Source organism: Protopterus annectens, chromosome 16.part0 (assembly GCF_019279795.1).
Source record: "Protopterus annectens isolate FY-2018-M chromosome 16.part0, PAN1.0, whole genome shotgun sequence".
NCBI lineage: Eukaryota > Metazoa > Chordata > Ceratodontiformes > Protopteridae > Protopterus > Protopterus annectens.
Genome location: NC_056750.1, coordinates 571,309,140 through 571,332,933, shown reverse-complemented (window position 1 = coordinate 571,332,933; position 23,794 = coordinate 571,309,140). Strand labels below are relative to the sequence as shown.

At 42.9% G+C, this 23,794-nt stretch overlaps 1 protein-coding gene across 3 annotated transcripts in view; it reads right to left on the bottom strand.

Annotated features, from left to right (window-relative positions):
* The window catches only part of RXRA (retinoid X receptor alpha), a 1,663,729-nt gene that overhangs the window by 414,828 nt on the left and 1,225,107 nt on the right, over positions 1-23,794 (bottom strand). For all 3 annotated transcript variants that reach the window (XM_044058644.1, XM_044058646.1, XM_044058645.1), the window contains exon 4: positions 10,177-10,448. In XM_044058644.1, coding sequence (XP_043914579.1) covers positions 10,177-10,448 — 272 coding nt within the window. The remainder of the gene's footprint in view (positions 1-10,176; positions 10,449-23,794) is intronic.

The window sequence follows — 23,794 nt, the reverse complement described above, 5'->3', positions numbered from 1 at the left end:
GCTGTAGCGAAACCCGTCCTGGATTTGAAAAAGAGAGGCACGTGGTAATGCTTGGCGAAGGTATATACAGAACTCCAGGTAGAAGCTTCCAGGATGACCCTGGTAGGGACTTCCCTGAGGAATGCTGTAGAGGTAAAAGTTGCCCTAGTGGAATGTGTTCTGATCCCCTGTGGAGTTGGTTTCTCATAGTGTTTGTAGCAAAAATGGATGTAGTGTGCTATCCATTTGGAAATTGTTTGTTTAGAAATGGCCTTGCCCTCTACCCCTGGTGCAAAGCTGACTAGTAACTGGTCAGATTTCCTGAAGGGCTTAGTCCTATTCAAGGTAGAATCGGAGCTGTTTGTGCACATCCTAGGAGTGCAGGATCCTTTCCTCTATTTTGAGGATTAGGGAAGAAAGTTGGCAAATGGATAGATTGGTTGAGAGCCACATTGGATACCACTTTAGGCATAAAGGAAGGGTTAGTCCTGAGGGAAACCCTGTCAGCATGGAAAATAATGAAGGGTTCCACAGCCATGAGTGCTTGTAGCTCAGATACTCTTCTAGCTGAAGGAAGAGATGGCCAGAAGCAAGCCTGTTTTCCAAGAGAGGAATTTTAACTTTGCTGAAGCTGCAGGCTCAAAGGGGGGAAGCGTGAGCTTTTCCAGTAAAAAGTTAAGGTCCCAAGCAGGTGTGGGTGCCCACCTTGGCAGCCTTAAGTTGTTTGCCCCTCTCAGGAACTGTTTGAGAAGAAGGTGAGAGAAGAGAGGTGGTTCAATGTTGTAATGAGCTGAAATGGCAGAGTCATGGATCTTAATGGAGAGGGATAGGCCTCTGTGGAGTAGATCTGCTAAGTAATCCAGGATTAGAGGCAGGGAGGGCAGATTTGTGTCCCCTCCTTTAGATTAAATCCAGGAGCAGTACCTTTTCCACTTATCAGCATAGGATCAGCTTGCTTAGGCTGGCTACTGGGGGGGGAATTCCTGGAATAAACAGGCTGCAAGATTTAGGGTTTGCAGCTGTGGATGCAAGATCTGTCCCCCCTGCTGAGACAGCAGGGTTGGGTTCTGGTGTAGGTGCCAGGGTGGCACCAGGGAAATGCTGTGCAGGAGCGGGTACCAGTGCTGGGGTGGCCAGTCTAGGGCAATCAGAATTGTCCTTGGTCTGTCCTGTCTTATCTTGAGCAATACTCTTGAGAGAAGGGGCAGAGGGGGAAAGGCATAGATTGAGAAATTTACCCACTGGAAGGATAGGGCATCCACTTTCCAGGCCCTGGTGCAGAATTTACTGAGCTGGTGATTGCAAGGGGGAGGCAAATAGATCCACCTCTGGGGTCCCCCATTTCTGAATCAGAAGGTTGAAGGTGCTGGGCTCTAATTGCCACTTGTGTGGGTCTAGGAGAGTTCTGCTTAAGTCATTTGCCAGTGAGTTTTGTTTGCCTGGCAGGAACTGAGCTTGCAGAGGGACCTGCATGTCCAAAGCCGTGTTCCACAGGGCCATGGCTAGTCTGCAGAATGGGTAAGAGTGTTCCCCCCTGCTTGTTGATGTACCACATAACTGTGGTGTTGTCGGTTTTTATTAGCAGGTGTCCTGGTGAGAGTGGGGATCTGAAAGCTGTCAGAGCGTGCTGCACAGCTAGCATCTCTCTCTGGTTGATGTGCAGATGAATTTGACTTGGACTCCAGCAGCCCTGAATGCACTTGCCGTCCATGTGTGCCCCCCAGGTATAGTCTGATGCGTGTCTAGTTTGGGCAGCGAGGGGTTGAGTAAAGGGCAGTCCTTTGTTGTGGTTGCATGCTGCTGCCCACCAAAGAAACTCTGTCCTTAGACAGGGTATGATAGGAATGATGGTTTCCAGGTCCTGAGAATGTTGGCACCGAAGACTTTTTACGTACCATTGAAGTTTCCTCATATGCAGTTTTGCATATGGAATTAGTAAGATGCATGAGGCCATGAACCTTAGGGCCTGCGGATTTTCCTTGCGGATAGCTGGGTTCTGGTGGCCATTTGAGTTAAACAGTCAGAGACAGGCTTGTTTTTCTGGAGTGAGGAATGCCATCTGGGATGCTATGTCCAAGCTTGCTCCCAGGAATACAATCTTTTGACTGGGGACACATTTTGATTTCTTTTCGTTGATGGTGTAAGCCCAGGGAGGTTAGAAGGCTTTTTTTTTTTTACAAATGTCAGGTGCTGCAACAGTATTTCCTGACGGTCTGCCTGAATTAGGCAGTCGTCCAAGTACGGGTAAATTTGGATATTTCTCTGTCTGCAGTAAGCAATGACTGGAGCCAGGCATTTTGTGAATACTCTGGGAGCAGTGGATAAGCCAAAGGGAAGTGCAGAGAACTGATAATGCACAGATCCTGCTCTGAAGCGCAGATATTTCCTGCTTGAGTCCCTTATAGGGATGTGCAAATAGGCTTCTTTTAAGTCTAGGGTGACTAACCAGGCATCCTTGGCTAGCATAGGCAGAAGCTGCTGCAGGGTGAGCATTTTGAATTTTGGTACCACCAGGAAGGTGTTGAGAATTGACAGATCTAGGATTGGGCTCCAAGTGCCCTCTTTTCTGGGTACCAGGAAGAGTCTGGAATAAAATCCTTGGCCTGTCTGTTCCGCAGGAACAGGCTGAATTGCCTTTAGAGAGAGCAGGGATTGAACTTGATTTTGTGCCTCTGCCCACTGGTTTGGAGGAAGGTCTGGGAACCCGTTTGGGGTTGGCAGTGAGTGGAAGTAAAATTTGTACCCCTGGGATACAATGTTGAGGACCCATTAGTCTTTGGTGATGGAAAACATGTATCCGTGAATTACCATATAGGTGGCAGTACACTAAACACCGAAAGTGTGATAAGAGACTTAGGGCACAGGTGGACTGTGGTCTCACCTTCGATAACCACATCGCCACAACAGTCAGGAAATCCTTCTATGTGGCACACCTCATCACTAAGGGCTTTTCATCCAGAAAAAAGGAGGTCATTGTCCCATTGTACTCATCCCTCATTAGACCCATTATAGAATACAATACCCCGTTTGGTATGTACCTCTCAAGACATCTGCAACAACTGGAAAGGCCGCAGAAATACCTCACTAAAAGAATCACAGATCTAAAGCAGATGCCCTACGCTGACTGCCTTAAAAAACTCCAGCTATACTCTGTCGCATATCGTCTACTCAGAGGCGATCTCTGCTTAACATACAAGGCCATGTCAAACCCAGAGCTGTTGGACATGCTACACTTAAAGAAATCCCAATCCGTCAGAGCCACACGCTCCAGGGATCTAAACCTTGTCATCACAATAAACAAAACATGCTGGAGGGATAGGTTCCTGATCCAGAGACTCCCCAGTCTCTGGAATAGATTGCCCATACATGTCAAGCAGAGTGCCTCTTTGGCCCTCTTCAAAAGGAACCTTGACGATTGGATGGGAGAAAGGAAATCCACCCCAGGGATCACTTCAGTTGCCCTGCTAGACAGGGATCCAGGGAAGTAAATAGTGTGGGAAGAAATTGCCAAGGAATTGTTATGGCTAGGCTTGTATAGGCCCTATGGCTGATAGCCTAGTACCCTGAACCTATAAATCCAGCTTTTTGCATGAAGGGCAAGTTTTCCTCCTAGGGGCACAAGTAGTTGGGCAGAGGTGGGGAGTGGAGTTGAGAAGTCATTGAGAATTCTTTCCGTAAGGGGGTGGCTTAGCACTCCCTGCTTTGGAGCTGGTGGTGCTCCATTGCTTAAGACCTCTGCATACCCTGAGACTGTAGTCTGGGTGATCTGTTACCTCTGGGTCTGGTTTGAGAAGGCCTTGAGGGGGCTGGAAAGGACCAATGTTTCAAGGGGCAATGCCTACTGAATCTAGGAGGCTGTAATTGCAAGAATTCTTTAACTGTCTGCATAGATTTAGCTTTTTCTTCCATCTTTTTAAGAACCTCTTCTGCTTTGGTGCCAAACAGACTGCCCTTGTGCAAAGGAGCGTCAAATAACTTTGATTTGACATGGTCTGGCAAGATCTGTTCCTTAAGCCAAGCATGCCTTCTCAGTACAGAACCAGTGACTGCTGCCCTGCAAGATGCTTCTATGGCATCAAAACCACACTGCAATGTATGCTTGCTGACTTGGCTTGCAGAATGCATAAGCTCTTGCAATTCTTTGTTTTCTGCACAGTCTGTAAAGGCTCCGTTTTTTTTGCTCAAGTTCCATAATATGTTGTTGGTACTTCAGCATGTGAAACTGAGAATTTAGAGACCTAATGGCGAGAGTTGCAGAGGTATACATTTTCTTACCCAATCTGTCCAAAGCTCTGGAATCCCTGTCCAAAGGGGTGGGATTCTTAGCTGTAGTAGCTTTGATACCTTTAGGCCCCTGGGAAATGATCTCTGCATTAGCAGTAGAATTTTTGAAAAAGAATTTGTGAGAATCAGGTACTCTGTAGTACCTGTCTGATTTCCTAGGAGCAGGGGGTAAAGTATCAGGGGTAAAGCTGGACTCCATAAAGACACCATCAACAACTTCCATGACTGGGGTATTGCTAAAGGCCTATGTTGTGGCAAATCTAGAAATTCGCAGAGTCTCTTTTTGGACTGAGGATAGTCTTGGCATTCCCAATGGAAATGCTCTCTTAAGGTATGTAAGGTTTCACCAAAAGAAAATCCTCTGGAGGAGAGGCAGAGGGAATGGATTCCTCTGCATCAGAATCCTCATAAGCAGATAAGGGCACGTCTTCATAATCCGATACCTCAGAGTCTGCGGACCCTTGAGTCTATTGAAGCTGCAGGGGACTGATCTCTTTTTCACTTAGCAGGGGAAGGCTGGCTTCACCCTAATTAGCATAATAAGGTCTTCTTCCACTTTAAGCATTTGATGTTGTGGCAAGGAAGCAGGTGCATGCGCTTTGGTCATTGGTTTTCGAGGTATAGCGCGTATTCTTGGCCTTAGAAACTCAGTAGTTTTAGATAGAACCGAAGACATGAAAGAGGTCGTCTGTTTGTGTCGAACGGTAGTGCGAAGAACTTCCTCAGAAGCCGGTGCCTGCTCAACGACTCCGGACTCATCCAAGGTAGAGACATCCACAGGTTCCATAGTTGAGTCTCGCGGCATACCGGACTCCAAACGGGTCTCAGTAGAGGCCTGCGAATCCATAGAAGCGGGCATCAGGGGCTGCAAAAGCGCCTCACTGAGTACCGGCAAACTAGCGACTAGCTTAACAGAAGCGTCATCGGCAGTTTTGGATCTGTGCGGTCTCTCTCTGTCTTTAACCTTACGTTTTTTCGGAATATCGGTAGTCGGATGGTTTAATGAAGCCATTTTGGAATATGGCGATCGAGAACGAAAGTATTTAGCAACAATAAGGGCCCGACGACAAATGGTTCGGGCGTTGAACAAGGCACAAAATTGACAGCGAGGTACGTCGAGGTCTGGGCCTAAACAGGAGATGCAGTAAGAATGAAAATCTCGGTGTGGTATTTGCTTTTCCACAGGCAAGATAATTGTTAACTTTTTCTGACATCGGTGAGAGCAAGAAAAAAGGATCCCCAACGGGGTGCTTAGCTTTAGAAGACTTCAGGATGATTCAGTTCGTAAATGAAAAGCTCAGGTAGCAGCCAACTGGCACTCATGCGAACTGCTGCTGCTTCGGACTCCTCAGCAAGAAAGACGGATGTAATGGCATCTGCTGCCTAAATACTAAGTCTCTGGTATTCAGGCCGACTGAGGGCTACCTGCAGGCAGAAAACCCAAGCGTGATGACTGCAACAGTGAAACACGAAGACCATCTAAACAATACCTAAAAGGTAAACGTACCTAATTATGACGGTTTTAGCAGCTTTTGTACTTAATTTGCATCCTCCCTGCGGTCGAGTGGCGTTTGAAAGACATGCGTGAATGGGCGTGCCTTTGTTGAAGGTTGGGTGTCGGGCTAGCACCTCGGCACTGTAAAAATCTACTGCCAATCATTAGCAGACCGGAGTTCCGCTGTGGCTACCTCTAACCGGGAAAAGCGGAAAGAAGAACAACAAATTAAGCAAGCTATGAGTACCACTAAAAAAGTTATGGATCCATTTTACTATGCACATTACGGGTAAAGTGGAACTTTGCAATCAGTGGTATTATATGCAGAGAACATAATCAGTAGGTTGGAATGAATCATGTATTTCACAACACTAACATTCAAATTCAACCACAACTATGATTTATAAAAACTTACTGATATGCACTTTCTCCATGAATGCAGTCTCACTTCTAAAAATCCACACCAAGAAAACATTTGGTAAATGGCAACATATTTTTTCAGCTAATAAACCATGGCTAGTTTGAAAGCACAAATACTGACTTCCATCTGTGAAACTGGCAACCTTTAACATATTTATTGAATTTTCACTTATAGGCAAGCCTACATTTATATAAAAGAAAAAAAAACATACATTCTTTTGTGTATTAACAATGCAACAGTACAAGCTGACCCATTCCTGCCTTCCCTTAAACCTGACTTCTCCTCCAATACATTATTCTGCATGCATTGTTCCCACAATTCCCATTTTTCCTATGTATTTGGCTCCTACCCTTTTCTAAAGCTCCCACTTCCAGTTCTTTAATCTCTGTTACAATATATAATACTTCACATACAGCTTTCTGGCAGTCAACAGAACTAAACTTAACAAGACTTTACTATGTCTAGGCAATTTATATCCTGTATCACAACTCAAAATAATTATTTTCTTAGTTACACCCGTTTGCTTACCCAATATTTCTCACAAAGTACTCTGTAGGGAATTTTTAAGTCTGCAACTCATGACACTCCCAAAACATTTGCTCCCAGTTACCTCTTTCTTCCCCATCATACCTACAACTGCCATCTCCCCAAGGAAACATTCTTTGGAGTCTGCTTGAAATACCTATGCAAACACTTTTAAGCAAAAATCCTAAATCTTTACGACTTTTTATGCATATTTGGGAGCCATACATATGTCCTCCCATTGTTCCATTGTGAATTGCTTATTTAATCTGTCTTGCCAATCTTTTCTAACCTCCTTCGATTGATTTCAGGTAGTTATTGCACAATATCTTATAAGCCCTACTAATTATCCCTTTTTAACAGCCGCTTCTGTTCTACAATCTGCAAGAGCAGGTCTTTCAATTGGGTTCCTCCTACACCTTTCTCTCTGCCTATACTCTGACAACAATACCTGACGGGGAAGGCAGTCTCTAGCCTGCAGTCCAAATGTCTTCTTGCCCGCTTCTCATTCTATTATATTTCCTCTATTTAGTTAATTGTTCCCAATACTTCGGCCCTTTTGCCACTTTTTTCCAGTAAATTCCATTTCCCTGCTGCCTAATAAAACTGGCACTCTTGGTTTAAAAACGGGCTTAAGACACTAAATGGAGTGTGGCAGAAGAAACAAACACTGAACAGCAGCAGCCTTTCCATTGAGATAGGGAACATAAAGCCATTAAGTACCAGGGGATCTAATTAAAAAAGTACCCAAATATTCCAGACTTCTAATCCTTCAGAAGGATCAGCAGAAGTATATTAATGTACATTTATTATCATTATACTTTTATCATTTTTTGCTCCAGTATTTTTGACTATCACCCCTACCTCCAAACATTCTTGATAAACCCATTCCCTTCCCCAGGCTAAGGACACTTGACTTCTACTTTTTGGGAAGACTTAAACCTATGGGTGACACACAAACTACCATGAGAATGTAATCTTTCTGAAAGGGCTGAAATTTTGCCTTAGGCCTAATTCCTGCCCCCAGGGCTGTGATGTGAATTAGGTAAGCTATAGAAGTGGCTTTAGCACATACTCCACTACGAGCCCAAAGAACAGCCATGCCTGATCACTCTCAACCCTATCCCTCTCGTGCCTTTTGAGCTCTGGACTCTGCCACAATTAAAGAATGACGACCCTTCATGCTTCACTCCTCTAGTACGGCCACATCCTCTCTCTGTACCTCACTGTCTAGCACCTGAACCATTAACTGAACTTGGGTCACCTGGCCATAGTCAGGGCTTCACCCTCTGTGCCACCAGCAAAAATGTCTATGCACATTCCTCCTTTAGAAAGGAAGTGAAGTGACAGGGAATACGCCTACCTCCCCTTTACACACACACACACACACACACACACACACACACACACACACACACACACACACACACACACACACACACACAAAAGAAGGCACTCAAGCAAATGATGAGAACAGATTATGCCCTCCAGCATGGATTCAGCAGCCAAAAAGGGAGCAGCTGGTAGCCCTCGCCTTGAGGTGGTGACTGGATATAAGATGGGTCAATCATGTTTTGACTAAACATTTTCTCATTTGGTGGGGGGCTGAAAGGGATTGTTAGCTGTCCAAAAAATAGCACAACACATGAAAAAAAATGCTGTTTCATTTGTTTAAATGACTTTTATAAATAGTTCATGTTAATTGGCAGATAACCTTTATGCCTTTCAAGATATCCAACAACAAATTATCCATTTTAGGATTGCCAATATAATCCCTGTCAAAAATAGCCCTAGTACAATATAATGTTTGACATATCAATCCCCTGTATTGAAAACCCTTGTTAGGCTGTGAAGTTCTACAGGAATTGTTAATTCGTTTGCATCTTAAATGACTAACAACTTAAAATTTGTTTACATCTTTCACAGAAACTTTAGTATTAGCGGCCTGTAGTTATTCAATCACAGCTGCAAGTCCAAGTTTGCAGGATTTCATTGAATTGTATTCTCTAGAATTAGTTTTACAGCTACTGATTTAATTTTACTTAAAGTGTTTTGGTATGATATTGTACTACATCGCAGCATTTGTTAGTTAAATCCTGTGATGCATTTTGCACAAGTGGAGACATATTTATTTGGGTCATATTTTAATAAAAAGCTTTGTAAACTTTTTATAGAAACCACCTAATAAATTTAGTTTCTCCTTGTGTGATGTAATGTAAAGTGGCTGTCCATAGACTCCAATGTGCGCCTCTCCACACATGCCCAACTTGTGTCGATTAAACTATTGATGCCTCGGACAGTTTCCCTCAGTTGATTAAAAGGTTAAAAATCATTCTAAAACCTCAGTGTGATCAATGTAGTAAAAAACAAATTTCACACATTTATTTTTAAAGACTGAAAATTTTTGCCAATACATAGGAGATGTGGATCAGCACTTTATACACCACATACAGCGGTATAAGTGGTAAGCCACGAAAGCAAGACAATACACTTTAAATGGCCTAGAATTTACTATCATGCATTCATGTGTATACTACACTGACATTATAATTATTTACCATCTTAAACTGCATGAACAGTCAATGATTTACCAGCATTACAGACATTGCAGTATATTTTATTTGCACACACTCACCATTTTCTATGTCTACAATTTAGGATCAAAAATACCACCTAGGAAGTTTTACTGCAGTAATAAAAGAAATAACTAAAACAAAGAAGCACACTAAGTAACATACATGTTCATTTACATCATTCCTAGAATGTGTTTCTAGAAGTCTGAAGTGGACAACTCTGCCTTTCTGCTTTGAGCTTCTGAAATAACTGTTTACAAACCAGCTTGCACAATAAACAACTCTCAGTCACTTAAAACTTACAGAGATGGCACAAAAGCAATGCTGATTGCCATACATTATGAAAAATTATGGCAAAGACATTTTCATTGAAAATAAACATTATTCCTTAGCACAAAATAAATCTACAGTTTAAAATACTGGGCCTGAAAAGGGATGCATACGTGTGTGTCTGTGTGTATGTGTATGACCAGTCTGCACTTTACAGTGGGGTACTGATGACATGCAATTTCATGAAAACTAACCATGTTGTGTCAGCCAATAATTCTGTGAAGTCACTGCATCCCTTTCTGTAAGAAGAAGTAATACCTGAGCAGATCAGAGTGCAGAGGTCTCTGCATGCAACCTCTGATTTTTCAAGTCCACAGAAATCAATTTTGGATAATCTCCCTCTATTAGCAGCTGCAAAACTACAAATTGCAAGCTGAATCTATATCCTACCACACTCAAGTGTGTACGTGTATCCTGATTAATGTATTCCAAACCAGGCATACGTAACATATCTATACTAACTATTCTGAAAAAATCAGGCAAAGCTCTATTAAATCAAACTTTTTAGATATGTGATCCATCTTCCCTACACACTGTCCATAACAGACCAATAACAATTGTAGTAATCTTACCTGAGGACTAGTGCTACTTCCAAAACCCATGCCAGGTGTGGAAGGAAGAGACATTGAGTGAGGGCCCATGGGAGAACTGATGACAGAAAATGGGGATCCAAGGCCATTCATTGGTGAACTCAAAGTGCTTATGGGCGAGTGGAGCTGAGTTGGAGAACTCAGTGTAGGACTGATGCTCGAACCACTGATGGACGGATGAAGAGTGGACATACTCATGGTTCCCCGATGTGTTGGAGAGCTCAGAGATGTTGAATTCACTTGGGATGAAAAATCTATAAGAAAACAAGAAAAAAAAAAGAATTCTCAGACCTCACAGAACCATAAAGACTACACCAAAAGTCACAGACTTGGCAAATTTCCAACAGCTACATAAAATGTTACATAAGTAAATATAACACACACATGCACAGAATTTGCCTACACAGCCAGAAGCACAGAGATACTTATTTTAAAGCAACCTAGGATTTGTAAAATATACTACCATACCCAAAAACTGGAAAAAATGTTCATGATATGCTAATGGTGCACATATAGCAACATATTTATGTACCACCTAATATGGCAAATGCTCATCTAAGCTTTTAGCAAAACCCTCAGTCAATCTGACTATAAACTGGGAATAGGTTCCTGGTTGCATCTACAATTTTTTTTTACTTGGTTCTAACTAATCAATTAGCATGTCACATTAAATGGCTACAACACTACAAATATTTTAACTCATGAAGATGCGCAACCACAGAGTAGGCTAGATTAACAAAAAAGGTACTGGTGACATACCCTTTGCATAGAAGAGGTACTGTTTCAAGCCCATTTAATGTAACATGGTTGATCAATCATGACCAAAGTAAAGTAAAATGACTTGCACCACATTTCTGGTACTGCAACTGTTCTTATGGTACTGTTCAACTGCTTGCGACTTTTTTTTTTTTTTTTTTTAAGTCAGTGAATAGGATAACATGTCAGTAAGCTGTAGTACAGCCACTGCTCATGTACATTTAAATTCATTCATGCTACGTGTATCTGGTAGTGTGTCTTCCTTTTTTGAAGATGTACACTTTTTAGTTTTCTCTCTACAATCTCTCTCGAATATCTTTATATATATTTTTTATAATTTTACTACAGAGCTTTTCTTCCATGCTTCTAGATAAAATGGGCTTAAAAATTACCTTTGTCAAACAGAAACTTTGTAGTCATCAAATACAAATATACAAACAGATGCATACAAATATTGATTTCTGCAGCAAAAGGAGGAAAAGGCTAAATCAATGCAAACTGTGAAAGAATTTCTGCAGGTTCAACCCCCACGTTTTAGTAGAAATTGGCCTGCCAAAAACTGGTCCTTTCCTGCCACAGACAGACCCCAAAGAGGCAGATACAGGCGCCCGAGGGGCAGAGGACAAACACAAGGCTCGTACAGAGGCAGACAATGGCAAGCTCCTACACAAAGAGGTGGTGAGGACAACTCGCAATCTTTCAGAATCAAAACCAATGACTTTCCCCTTTGCATGCCAACCAGGTCTCAAATGGCAGCCCCCTTAGGAGGAAAGCTGGCACTATTCTCAAAAAATTGGCATATTGTCACAAAGGACAAATGGATTCTGGACATTATAAACAGAGGCTACAAATTCCATTTTCATACCCTTCCAAAAATGAAAGGCATGCCAAACCTGCCACACAATCAAAGGGCAGAGGTACAAAAGCAAATTTCAGATCTTATAAACATGAAAGCTATTCAAGAGGTACCTACACACGAACAAGGTCAAGGTTTTTATTCCAGGCTATTTCTGGTGCCAAGGAAGGGCAAAGATTGGAGACCTATTTTGGATCTATCCATCCTAAACACATTTCTACTCGTACCAAAATTCAAGATGCTCACTCTACAGCAACTTCTTCCCATGCTGGGCAAGGAGTCTTGGCTGGTAACATTGGACCTCAAGGAGGCATACCTGCATGTCCCAATCAGACAAAATTGCAGAAGATACCTCAGATTTCTTGCAGGTTCAATACATTATCAATTCTCTGCATTGCCCTTTGGTTTATCTACTGCACCCAGAGTATTCACGAAATGCCTGGCATCAGTAATTGCCTACTGCAGACTTCAAGGGATACAAATATACCCTTATTTGGACGACTGCCTGATCCAAGCGGATAGCAAGCACATTCTTCTGAAACATCTGGCTTATGTAATAATATTATTAAACTCTCTAGGCTACACAGTCAACAAAGAGAAATCAAGACTAATACCCTCTCGGAAGATAATTATCCTGGGTGCCAATTTGGACACAAACACCCAGATGGCCTACCTCACGCCAGAGAAGCAGGGGCAACTAATTCAATATTTCAGAACACTGGCAAATTGCACCAGGCTGACTGCAAGGAAAATCCTGCAGGCTCTGGGATTCATGGCATCTTGCATCTTACTAATCCCATGTGCAAAGCTGCATATGAGAAAACTACAATGGTACCTAAAAAACATATGGTCTCAACACAGCCACAGTTTGGAAACAATGATACCACTAATTCCATGTCTGCAAAAGGAATTTCTGTGGTGGGCTCAAGCATGCCAAACAAAGTCAGGTCTTCCATTCAGCAGGCCTCAAGCAGATCAAGTCATCACAACAGACGCCTCGGACTACGCCTGGGGGGCGCACATGACAGACCGGTGCATTCAGGGCAAATGGACCCAAAAAGAAAAGCGCCTTCACATCAATCAAACAGAAATGCTAGCAGTGATAAATTCTATTACAGCCTTCAAGAACCTTCTATAACCAGGTCAGCTATTGATAAGAACAGACAACACCACAGTTATGTGGTACATAAACAAGCAGGGAGGAACACATTCTTATCCCCTATGCAGACTGGCCATGTCACTTTGGAACATGGCCATGGACTTACAAGTGGAACTACAAGCGCAGTACTTGCCAGGCAAGGAAAACACGCTGGCAGACAACCTAAGCAGGAACATGACAGATCCACACGAATGGAAGTTGCATCCAAAAGTTTTTACAGAAATAATCCAAGAATGGGGAAGGCCAGACATTGATCTCTTTGCCTCCCACAAAAATCATCAATTGACAAAATTCTGCTCAAGGATCTTCCATCCAAAGGCCTGGAGAGTGGACGCTCTCTTTCAGTTGGACATCAATGACAGTTTATGCCTTCTCACCTCTTCCTCTGCTGCCCAAAGTCCTATTGAAGACCAGAACAGACAGATCAAAGATGATCCTCATTGCTCCGGACTGGCCAAGGCAACACTGGTACCCACTACTAAGGAGCCTGACGCATTCCCCACCATGGACCCTGCCTCTAATGCCTCTTCTTCTGACTCAGCACAGCTTCAAAACTCTTCACAGTCAGCTGAAGACACTCAATCTAGCCGCATGGAAGATTCCTTAGCATCACAGCAGGCCCTGCTCTCCAAGGAGGTGCAGGATGTCATTTTGGAGGCCAGAAGGCCATCAACTAGAAAAGCTTACTCTGCAAAATGGAAACATTTTTGTGTTTGGAATGAGAAAAAGGGCCAGTGCCCTGGAAAACTGAATTTACCTCAGATACTACAATATTTGGCCGAACTGCTAAGCAGTGGACTTTCGTTCTCCTCCATCAAAATCCATGCCTCAGCCATTTCTGCAGAATACAATACTGATCCACCTTTATTCTCTCACCCTCTATTAAGACAGTTCTTCAGAGGGGCTAAGAATTTAAGACCTCCAAGAAAACAACCAATACCTGCTTGGGATCTTAATTTCATTCTGGAAAAACTGACTTTGCCCCCTTTTGAACCAGCTGCCTCATCAGATTTATAATATTTGTCCTGGAAAACAGCTTTCCTTCTGGCTATCACTTCAGCTCGTAGAGTTTCAGAACTACAGGCTCTCATGGCTGTCCAGCCTTTCATCATCTTCCATCAGGACAGAGTTTCATTACGTACCAACCCGTCCTTTATGCCTAAAGTGGTATCCAGGGTAGCTTTAAATCAGGCCATACATTTACCTACTTTGTATCCTAATCATCAAAACAAAGGGGAGAGATTACTGCATTCCTTGGACATCCACAGACAACTGTGTTATTATTTGGACAGAACAAAGCCTTTCAGAAAATCAGAACAGCTTTTTGTGGCCTATGCAGTAGGAGCTCAAGGAAAGTCAATATCCAAACAGACAATCTCAAAATGGATAGCCCACTGCATACGCTTTTGCTGTTCCTTTCATGGCAAAACTGTACCTACAGGCATTAGAACTCATTCCACCAGGGCCACAGCCACCTCTGCAGCCTTCCTCAGAGGAGTGCCTACCAAGGATATTTTAGAAGCAGCCACTTGGAGTTCTGTGCATACCTTCTCTAAGCACTACAACCTACCATTATACTCCAAGTCTAGAGCAGGCTCTGCCACTGCAGTCTTGCAGGGCATTTTGGCTCCTCCTAGCTCCACCTAGTGCCTACCACCCCTTTCTTAGCTTTGGGATTCTACCCATCTGTTATGACTGCAGCTGTATGCACGATGAACATAGTACAGTTTTGTACCTACCATAAATGTAGATGTTCGAGTGCTAATACAGCTGCAGTCCAGGTTTCCCTCCCACCTTCCCCTCTAGGGGTATTCTTTTATGGTGTATTTGCTTGCAACTACTGTTTTTTGATTATACTGCATTGCATTATTACATTATTTTATGTATTGCCTTCCTTCTGGGGGCACCTGACATCTGGGGCAAGAAAGACTGAAGAAAATGGCGTCGGCTGGTTCTTTTATACCCCTGTCGCACTGACGTCAGGGAAGAAGTGATGACAACAGACGCCGGACCTAGACTTTGGAATTCGGCCAACCGAGGACCCGCCTGACAGCAGGAGAACCCATCTGTTATGACTGCAGCTGTATTAGCACTCGAACATCTACATTTATGGTAGGTACAAAACTGTACTTTTTTCTTGCCCCAGATGTCAGGTGCCCCCACAATAGGAAGCAATTAAAAGGTATGGTAAAACCCCCATCAAAAAGCAAATACACAAGAAAAAAATAAATATACCAACAAGAAGGAGAGGTAGAGCCAAGAGAAGTCAGGGGGGCTGGAGGGAGGTAACTAGGACTGCAATAGTGAATACACTATAACATCTACATTTATGGTAAGTGTACACAACTGTACTATGTTCTTCGTGTTTCACTGTTGCAGTCATCACATTTGGGTTGATTCCCAAAGCTAAGGAAGGGAGGAGGAAGTTAAAGAGCATTAGGGCCAGCTATTAATCCCTGCAAGACTGCAGTGGCAAATCCAGCTCTGGATTTAGAAAAGATAGGCAAGTGGTAATGCTTGGTGAAGGTATGTACAGAGCTCCAGGTAACAGCTTCTAGGATGTCCCTGGTAGGGACTCCTCTGTGAAAGGCTGCAAAGGTAGATGCAGCCCTGGTGGAATGTGATCTTATCCCCTGTCGGGTAGGTTTTCCATGGTGCTTGTAGCAGAAATTAATGCAATGGACTATCCATTTGGAAATGGTTTGCTTTGAAATGGCCTTCCCCTCTGCTCCTGCAGCAAAGCTAACTAGCAGCTGTTCAGATTTTCTGATAGGCTTAGTCCTGTCCAACTAGAATCTTAGTTGTCTGTGCACGTCCAGAGAGTGCAGTATTCGTTCCCCTTTATTTTGTGGATTAGGGAAAAAAGTAGGCAAATGAATGGACTGATTGAGGGCCACAGAAGACACTACCTTGGGCATAAAGGAAGGATTAATCCTGAGGGAAACCCTGTCCGCATGGAAGATGATGAAGGGTTCCACTGCCATGAGGGCCTGTAATTCAGACACTCTTCTTGCTGAAGTGATGGCTAGAAGGAAGGCCGTTTTCCAAGAAAGGAAGTTCAACTCTGCTGGTTCAAAGGGGGGAGAGTGAGCTTTTCCAATACAAAGTTAAGGTCCCAGGCTGGAGTTTGAGCTCTCCTGGGGGGTCTTAAATTTTTGGCCACTCTAAGGAATTGATTTAGCAAGGGGTGAGAGAAGAGGGGTGGCTCAGTATTATAATGTGCTGAAATGGCAGAGGCATGAATTTTAATTGATAAGGATAGGCCCTTGTGGAGCATTTCTGTTAAGTACTGTAGAATATGAGGTAAGCTGGGCACTGTTGTGCCCATCCCCTGAGCCTGGCTCCAGGAACAGTATCTTTTCCACTTTTCAGGATAGGATTTTCTGGTACTAGGCCTCCTTGCCTCCAAAATGACATCCAGTACCTGCTTACTGAGGGATGCTAAGGGAGAGCTCAAGGAATTAGCCAGGCTGCAAGGTTCAGTGTTTGAAGCGGAGGGTGCAGAATCTGGCCCGCCTGCTGGGACAGCAGGGAAGGGGTCTGAGGCAGGTGCCACTGTTGTAGCAGTGTCATACTGTGCAAGAGAGGGTACAAGTGTTGGCGTGGCCAGTCTGGTGCAATCAGTATTGTCCTTGGCTTGTCCTGTTTGATCTTTAGTAGAACCTTTGAGAGGAGAGGCAGAGGGGGAAAAGCATAAACCGAGAGGCTTTCCCAGGTAAAGGACAGGGCATCCACTTTCCAAGCTTGACTGTGGGGAGTTCTTGTGCAGAATTTGTTCAATTGGTAGTTCTGAGGGGAGGCAAACAGGTCTATCTCTGGAGTCCCCCATTTGTTCCTCAAGAGGTTGAATATTTTGGGTTCTTGTTTCCATTCGTGTGGGTCCATGATATTTCTGCCAGTGAATTTGGCTTGCCTGGCAGGAATTGTGCTTGTAGGTGTACTTAGTAGCTCAAGGCTGTGTCCCACAGAGCCATGGCTAGTCTGCAGAGAGGGTACGAGTGTGTTCCCTCCTGCTTGTTTATGTACCACATAACTGTGGTGTTGTCTGTCTTTACCAATAGTTGTCCTGAAAGAATATGGTCTTTGAAGGCTGTTAAGAGTATTCTGTACAGGTAACATTTCTTTTTGATTGATATGCAGGTACATCTGTCTCGGGTTCCATTTGCCCTGAATGCACTGCCCTGCCATGCAAGCCCCCCATGCATAGTCTGATGCGACTGTTGTTAGGGTTTGGGCGGCAGGGGGTAGAGTGGAAGGGAGCCCCTTGTTGTAATAGCAGGCCTCTGTCCACCAAAGGAACTCTGTCTTCATACAAGGAATGATAGAAATCATTGTTTCCAGGTCCTGAGAATGTTGACACCATAAGCTTTTCAGATACCATTGGAGTTTCCTCATATGCAGTCTTGCATATGGAATCAGTAGAATGCAAAAGGCCATGAACCCCAGAGCTTGTAGTATTTTCCTTGCAGACAGCTGGGGTTTTGTGGCCAATAGTTTGAAGTAGGTTGCCAAATAAACTTGTTTCGCCAGAGTGAGGAATGCCATCTGGGAAGTTGTGTTCAAGCTTGCTCCCAGGAATACAATCTGTTGGCAGGGTACTAGGTGAGATTTCTTTTCGTTGATGGCGTACCCCAGTGAGGTTAAAAGTTTCTTTATGAATGCCAGGTGTTGTAACAGCAAGTCCTGGCTTTCTGCCTGAATCAGACAATCGTCCAAGTATGGGTAAATTTGAATATTTCTCTGCCTGCAAAATGCAATGGCTGGAGCTAGACACTTTGTGAACACCCTGGGCTCAGTAGATGAGCCAAAAGTGCAGAGAACTGAAAGTGCATGGAGCCCGCCCTGAAACGTAGGTATTGTCTGCAGGATCCTCTTACTGGGATGTGCAGGTAAGCTTCCTTTATGTCTAAGGTTGCCAGCCACGCATCCTTGGCTAGCATAGGAAGAAGCTGTTGAAGAGTTAGCATTTTGAATTTGGAACCACCAGAAAGGTGTTGAGAAGAGAGAGGTCCAGGATAGGACACCAGGAGTTGCCTTTTCTGGGTAGCAGAAAAAGTCTTTAATAAAAACCTTGTCCCCTTTGTTCTGCTGGGACAGGTTGAATAGCCGTGATACTGAGGAGAGAGAGAACCTGCTGTTGGGCCTCCGCCCACTGATTTGGGGGAGGTCTGGCCAACCATTTGGGGTTGGTAGAGTGTGGAAGTGGAATCTGTATCCTTGGGGAACTATGTTCAAAACCCATTTGTCCTGGGTAATGAGTTCCCAGTTTTTTGCATGCAGGGTGAGCTTTCATCCTAAGGGGGCAGGTAGAAGAGCAGGGCTTGGAAAGGTTAAGTCATTGTGCCATTTTTCTGTAGGGGGGTGGCTTATTACTCTCTGCTTTGGAAGTGTGAGCCCCCCACTGCTTAGATCTGTGCGTAGCCTGAGACTGTAACCTACGTGGTCTGCTGTTCCTGGGTTTGAGCTGAGAAGGCCCGGAAGGGACTGGAAAGGACCAGTTCTTTGAAGGCCAGTGTCTTAAGGACGACTTCTGCTTTGTTGCCAAAAAGGCGGTCTTGGTTTAAGGGAGCATCCAGTAATTTAGCTGTAACATGATCTGGCAAGTTTTGTTCTTTAAGCCAAGCATGCCTTCTAAGTACAGACCCAGTGACAGCAGCCCTGCAAGATGCTTCTAAAGAGTCAAAACCACATTGCAAAGTATGTTTACCAACTTGTTCTGCAGAAAGCACTAAACTTACAATTCTTTGTGTTCAGCACAGTCAGGAATCAACATTTTCTGTCTAAGTAGTCCCATAATATGCTGCTGATACTTTAACATATGAAACTAGCAATTTAAAGCCCTAATGGCCAAAGTAGCAGAAGTGTATACCTTCTTACCCCATCTGTCCAAGGCTCTAGAATCTCTATCAGAAGGGGTTGGATTTTTGGCAGCAGTTGCCTTAATGCCTTTTGGGCCTTGGGAAATGGTCTCTGGATCCGCAGAAGGATTCTTGAAGAGGAATTTGAGAGAGTCAGGTACTCTGTAGTACCGGTCAGGTTTTCTGGGAGCTGGAGGTAAAGTGTCTGGGGTAAGGCTAGATTCAAGAAAGCATCATCTACAATGTCCAGAACAGGAGGGATAGCTAAAGGCCTGTGTTGAGGGAGGGGTAAAACTTCCCTAAGTCTCTTTTTGGACTCAGAGTAATCCTGGATTTCCCAGCGGAAATGCTCCCTAAGAGTGTGCAAGGTTTCACCGAAAGAAAAATCTTCTGGAAGGGAAGCAGAGGGAATGGAATCCTCTGCATCAGAAACCTCATAAGTAAATAAGGGCAAATCCTGTAAATCAGAAAGAGCAGAAATATCAGATTCCTGATCAGAAGAATCAGAAAGAAAATCAGTTCTAGGTCTCTTGGAGGGGGAAGGCTGGCTTCCCCTAATTAAGGTAATAAGGTCTTCAGCCATTCTAAGCATTTGTTTTTTAGGCGTGTGGGCCTGAGCTTGCTGTTTGGTCATTGTTTTTCTAGGCGTAGTGTGAGTTTTTGGCCTGGATGAAAACAGCATCAGTTTAATATGAATGTCGGTACGCCTGAAGATACTCTCAGAAGCCGGTGCCTGCACAGCGGCTCCAGACCCATCCAAGAATGAGACATCCACAAGTTCCACAGTCAAAGAAGCATCTCACGGCATACTGGACTCTGAATGGGTCTCAGTAGAGGCCTGTGAATCAGAAGTAGCAGGTATGAGGGACTGCAAAAGCGCCTCACTGAGTACAGGCAGACTGGCGACTAGCTTAACGGAAGCGTTGTCGGCAGTTTTGGACCTATGCGGTCTGTCTCTGTCTTTATCCCTACGTTTTTTCAGAAGATCAGTAGTTGGATGGCTAGACAAAGCCATTTCGGAGTACAAAGAAGGAGTACAAAAGTAATTAGCTGCAAAAATAGCCCGATGATGAATAGTTCGGGCATTGAACTAGGCACAAAACTGATGAGGGACGTCATGGTCTTGGCCTAAACAGGGGATGCAGTAAGAATGAAAATCTCTATGAGGTATTTGCTTTCCACAGCTAAGACAATTGTTAACTTTTACTGACATCGGTTACAGCAAGAAAAAGGATCCCCAATGAGGTACTTAGCTTTTTTGAAGACTTCGGGTCTGAAACTCGAAAAAGAAAATTTCAGGAGTCGCCGACCGGCACTTGCGAACTGCTTCTGCTTCGGGCACCACACGGCAAGAAAGACTGATGTAATGGCGTTGGCTGCATGTTTTATACCCCTGACAACCTGACGTCAAGGAAGAAGCGACAGCATCCAACGCAGAAATACGAAGACTGTGGTACTCAGGCCGGCTTAGGGCTACCTGCAGGCAGATAACCCAAATGTGATGACTGCAACAGTGAAATACGAAGAACATCTGTAATTTGTGGAGAGCTGTCAATTTCACATACACGTGCACACAAAAAAATATATTTTCTACCTGACCTTGAGTTATAAACTGCAAGAGACCTCTGTAAGCTTCATCTGTGAAGCAGTAACAATTCAATCATCATCAGTTTGGTCACAGAAAATGTCAGCTTGTATTGTAATTCATGATTAACCATTTTTTTTTTTTCAGTGGACTACAACAGTGCATGACCACACAAGAGGTGATTACCCTAATGCATAGGTCCAGCAACCTCACTACCAGAATATAATGTAAGGGGAGCGCATGACAATGATGAATGTACGCTTGCACTAGCAGTAGTGAAACGGAGGTTAAATATGCGGAAAAAGCAAGAGACAATCTGTATGAAATTTAGACTGCAACTCTCTGTCCTGTTTGTTCAGTTGGAATTGTAGAGGGTCTACATCACTTTGTTGAATAGTCTATTCATCAAATCACATTCCATTTTAGTAAATGACCGTTCCAGCAAAAATTCTCCAAGGGAAAGAAACTTGTGGGCCAGCTACTGACTATAACAAACACTTACACAATTTAAAACTCAGCAAAATGGGGGCTTCAACCCCCCCAATGTGAGGGGCTGTGCCCACCAACTAAATACACCAACTCTGAGATTGCACCACAATGGGGAAAAGGGCAAATTCCCGATGATGGCCAACTACTACTTTTCCCTGAGAAAAAATTTACTGAAATGAGCTTTCATTTAAGTGAGTTTGATGAATAGCGATTTGACGAATAGACTATTCTTCAAAGTGATATAGACCCATCGGAGCATGCTGGTTTCACTTGAACAATATTATGAGATGCCTTTCTTTGTACAAATTAAGATTGATACCATCATGTTTTGTACTGCTGTGGATGGCATGAATTTGAGAATTGTATTTGCACACATTAGGTTCAGTTGAATGCCTTATGTTATGCTGTAATGTATAGAGTCATTGACTATCTGATACACTAATACTTTCAATATCTTAATTCATGTGGTTGATTTTATGGCATACTACATTAAGTTTAATACTGATACAATATGCTCTATATTACAAAAATGAAAACCATTTAGATTTTGCAGATCATTCTATTATGTAGTGCATTTAGACTAGTACTGCCACAGCATCCTGCAATGTGTGTAGTTGAACAGCACTGGATTCAGATTCCACTAGTGATGAATGGCGGAAAGCAGGAAAAAATGTTCATTTCTATTGGCTTCTTACAAGTCTTGAATTTTCTTATTTGAACTGTGGAAAATGGCTACTAACAACTTACTCATTTTGTAGGCACTGTCCTTAATGATGAAGCTATCAGCAAGAGATTTCCTGGTTCTATTCTCAGCTGGGGTGCCTTCTGTGAAGAGTGTGCATGTCCTCCCTGTATTTGCGTGGGCCTTCCACATATCAAAGACATGCACAGCAGGTGGATTGGACACTCTAAAATGGCCATAAGTGTGTGTGTGTGTGTGTGTGTGTGTGTGGTTTGGTACATATGAACTACTGCAGTGGAGTAGTAAACCTTGGCTCTAGATGATTGTCACTGTTGAAGTGACACCCTGAACCCCACATGCAAAAAATGGGAAAAGGGGTTGAGGATGGATGGATGGATTTTACTTTGTCTGTGCAACCAGGGGACTTAGTAATACAAAGCCTATGAAAAGGCCCACAAAATCAACATCTGTAAATTCCTAGCACAGACTGCAGTTTTTAAGGATGCAAGGGATCACAGTTTCACATAATCACAACATCCATTAGTATGCAACAAAGCCCAGAAGGTTTAGGGTTTTTGCTTGAAGTGCTTCTAGAGATATTTTTATATCCCAAGCAGACTTCTGACAATTTTTCCTCGGATAGATAGAAAATGTTGGAGGTGTTATGAGAAAGAGTGAGGTAAACGGGAGCTTGCATTTTTTGTGTATGTAATGGGTTGCTGGATTTTAAAAATTCCACAACTTGTCAAATGTTGGGGAGGCAAATTGTTGTAATTGAGGAAATGATTGTTTTGAGCGGAGAGAAAGGGCATGAATTGTTCAGAAATAGTAAGACCTTACTAAGTTTAATGCTATTAGCTGAAACAGAAAACAATTACTGCATAAAGGAACTCAATCTAAACCAGTTGGAAACAAAGTATTGAATATTGTAAAGGAGATAAAAGGATTGGAAGTGGGATCTTTATAAAAGGGAAACAAATTACATAGAAATATGTTGCTCAGGGGAAGGAGTGAAATTTAAGGGAAGACATGACTGAACAATTTATATCATGTTAGAGTTAATGAAAATAATTAAAATGTACACTGCATGAAAAATAAAAGATATGTTACTGGCATTTGTTTTTTCAATTAATATACATGTACCTTCTGAAAAAACTGAAAGTTCTTTTAAAGAAAAATTGGTGACTGATTATAGCACAATATAAAATGTGAATACAGCAACTTCAGGAATTTTTAGTGTAAAATCCATCAGCTCCTTTTTTCCAATTTTTACACATGAGGTTGGAGTCTCACATCAACACTTAATCATTTAGAGCCAGTCTCCAAACTGCAGTTCGGCTGATACCTTTAGAAAATATTTTTACTGCAATGCAATATCAGACACTAAGCAGATCGTAACAATAACAAACACCAACCAAAAACAACATAAAATGTATATAACATCAATTTTCTAACAATGAGTAAGAGATATACCACCTATCAAACTCCAGCCCTCTCATTATTTTGGGAGAACAGAGATAAACATGTCTAGTATCGCAGCATATTCACCTGTATCAACTCCCTTCCAAAAATCTGTCTGTAATAGAACCTGCTATACTAATGTCATCTTGGTTTACAACTTGAAGCTTTTGCATGGAGTTTGGCTAAACAGTAGCAAATAACTCCTTATTACAGCTCATAGGATATAAAACAATTTACATATTTGACATTTGTTTACCAGGAAAGTCCAACTGGGCCAGAAAGTGCCCATTTTCAGCAGGGGCCTTGGGAGAAAAGCTCCACAATCGCTCAAAAAATCAATTACGGATATTTTAAATCACAAAGTATCATATTACACTACAAAAAAATGAAAAATGTTGTAATGAGAAAAACACAGAACATGTGTTTCACACAGGAAAGGAGTGCAATGAAAAACAAGAACATGAGTTGGGAGAAAATATGTGAGGAAAAACTCATAAGTCACACTGTCACACAGATTATGTGATAAATGAAACCTGATACAATTCTAATAAGATATTTAAAAGAAATATTAGAGATTACATGAGTAGAGACAGTGAGGGGAACTTAGTGATGTCTTAGTAAAAGGGATGGTGTTTATTTTATTTATTTATTTTACATTTGTTGACTGGGAATGTCTGACTGAGCCAGGGTTGTCAGACGTCCCTATTTGAGCGGGATTGTCCCGGAATCAGCAGCCCGATCCCAAGTCCTGCAC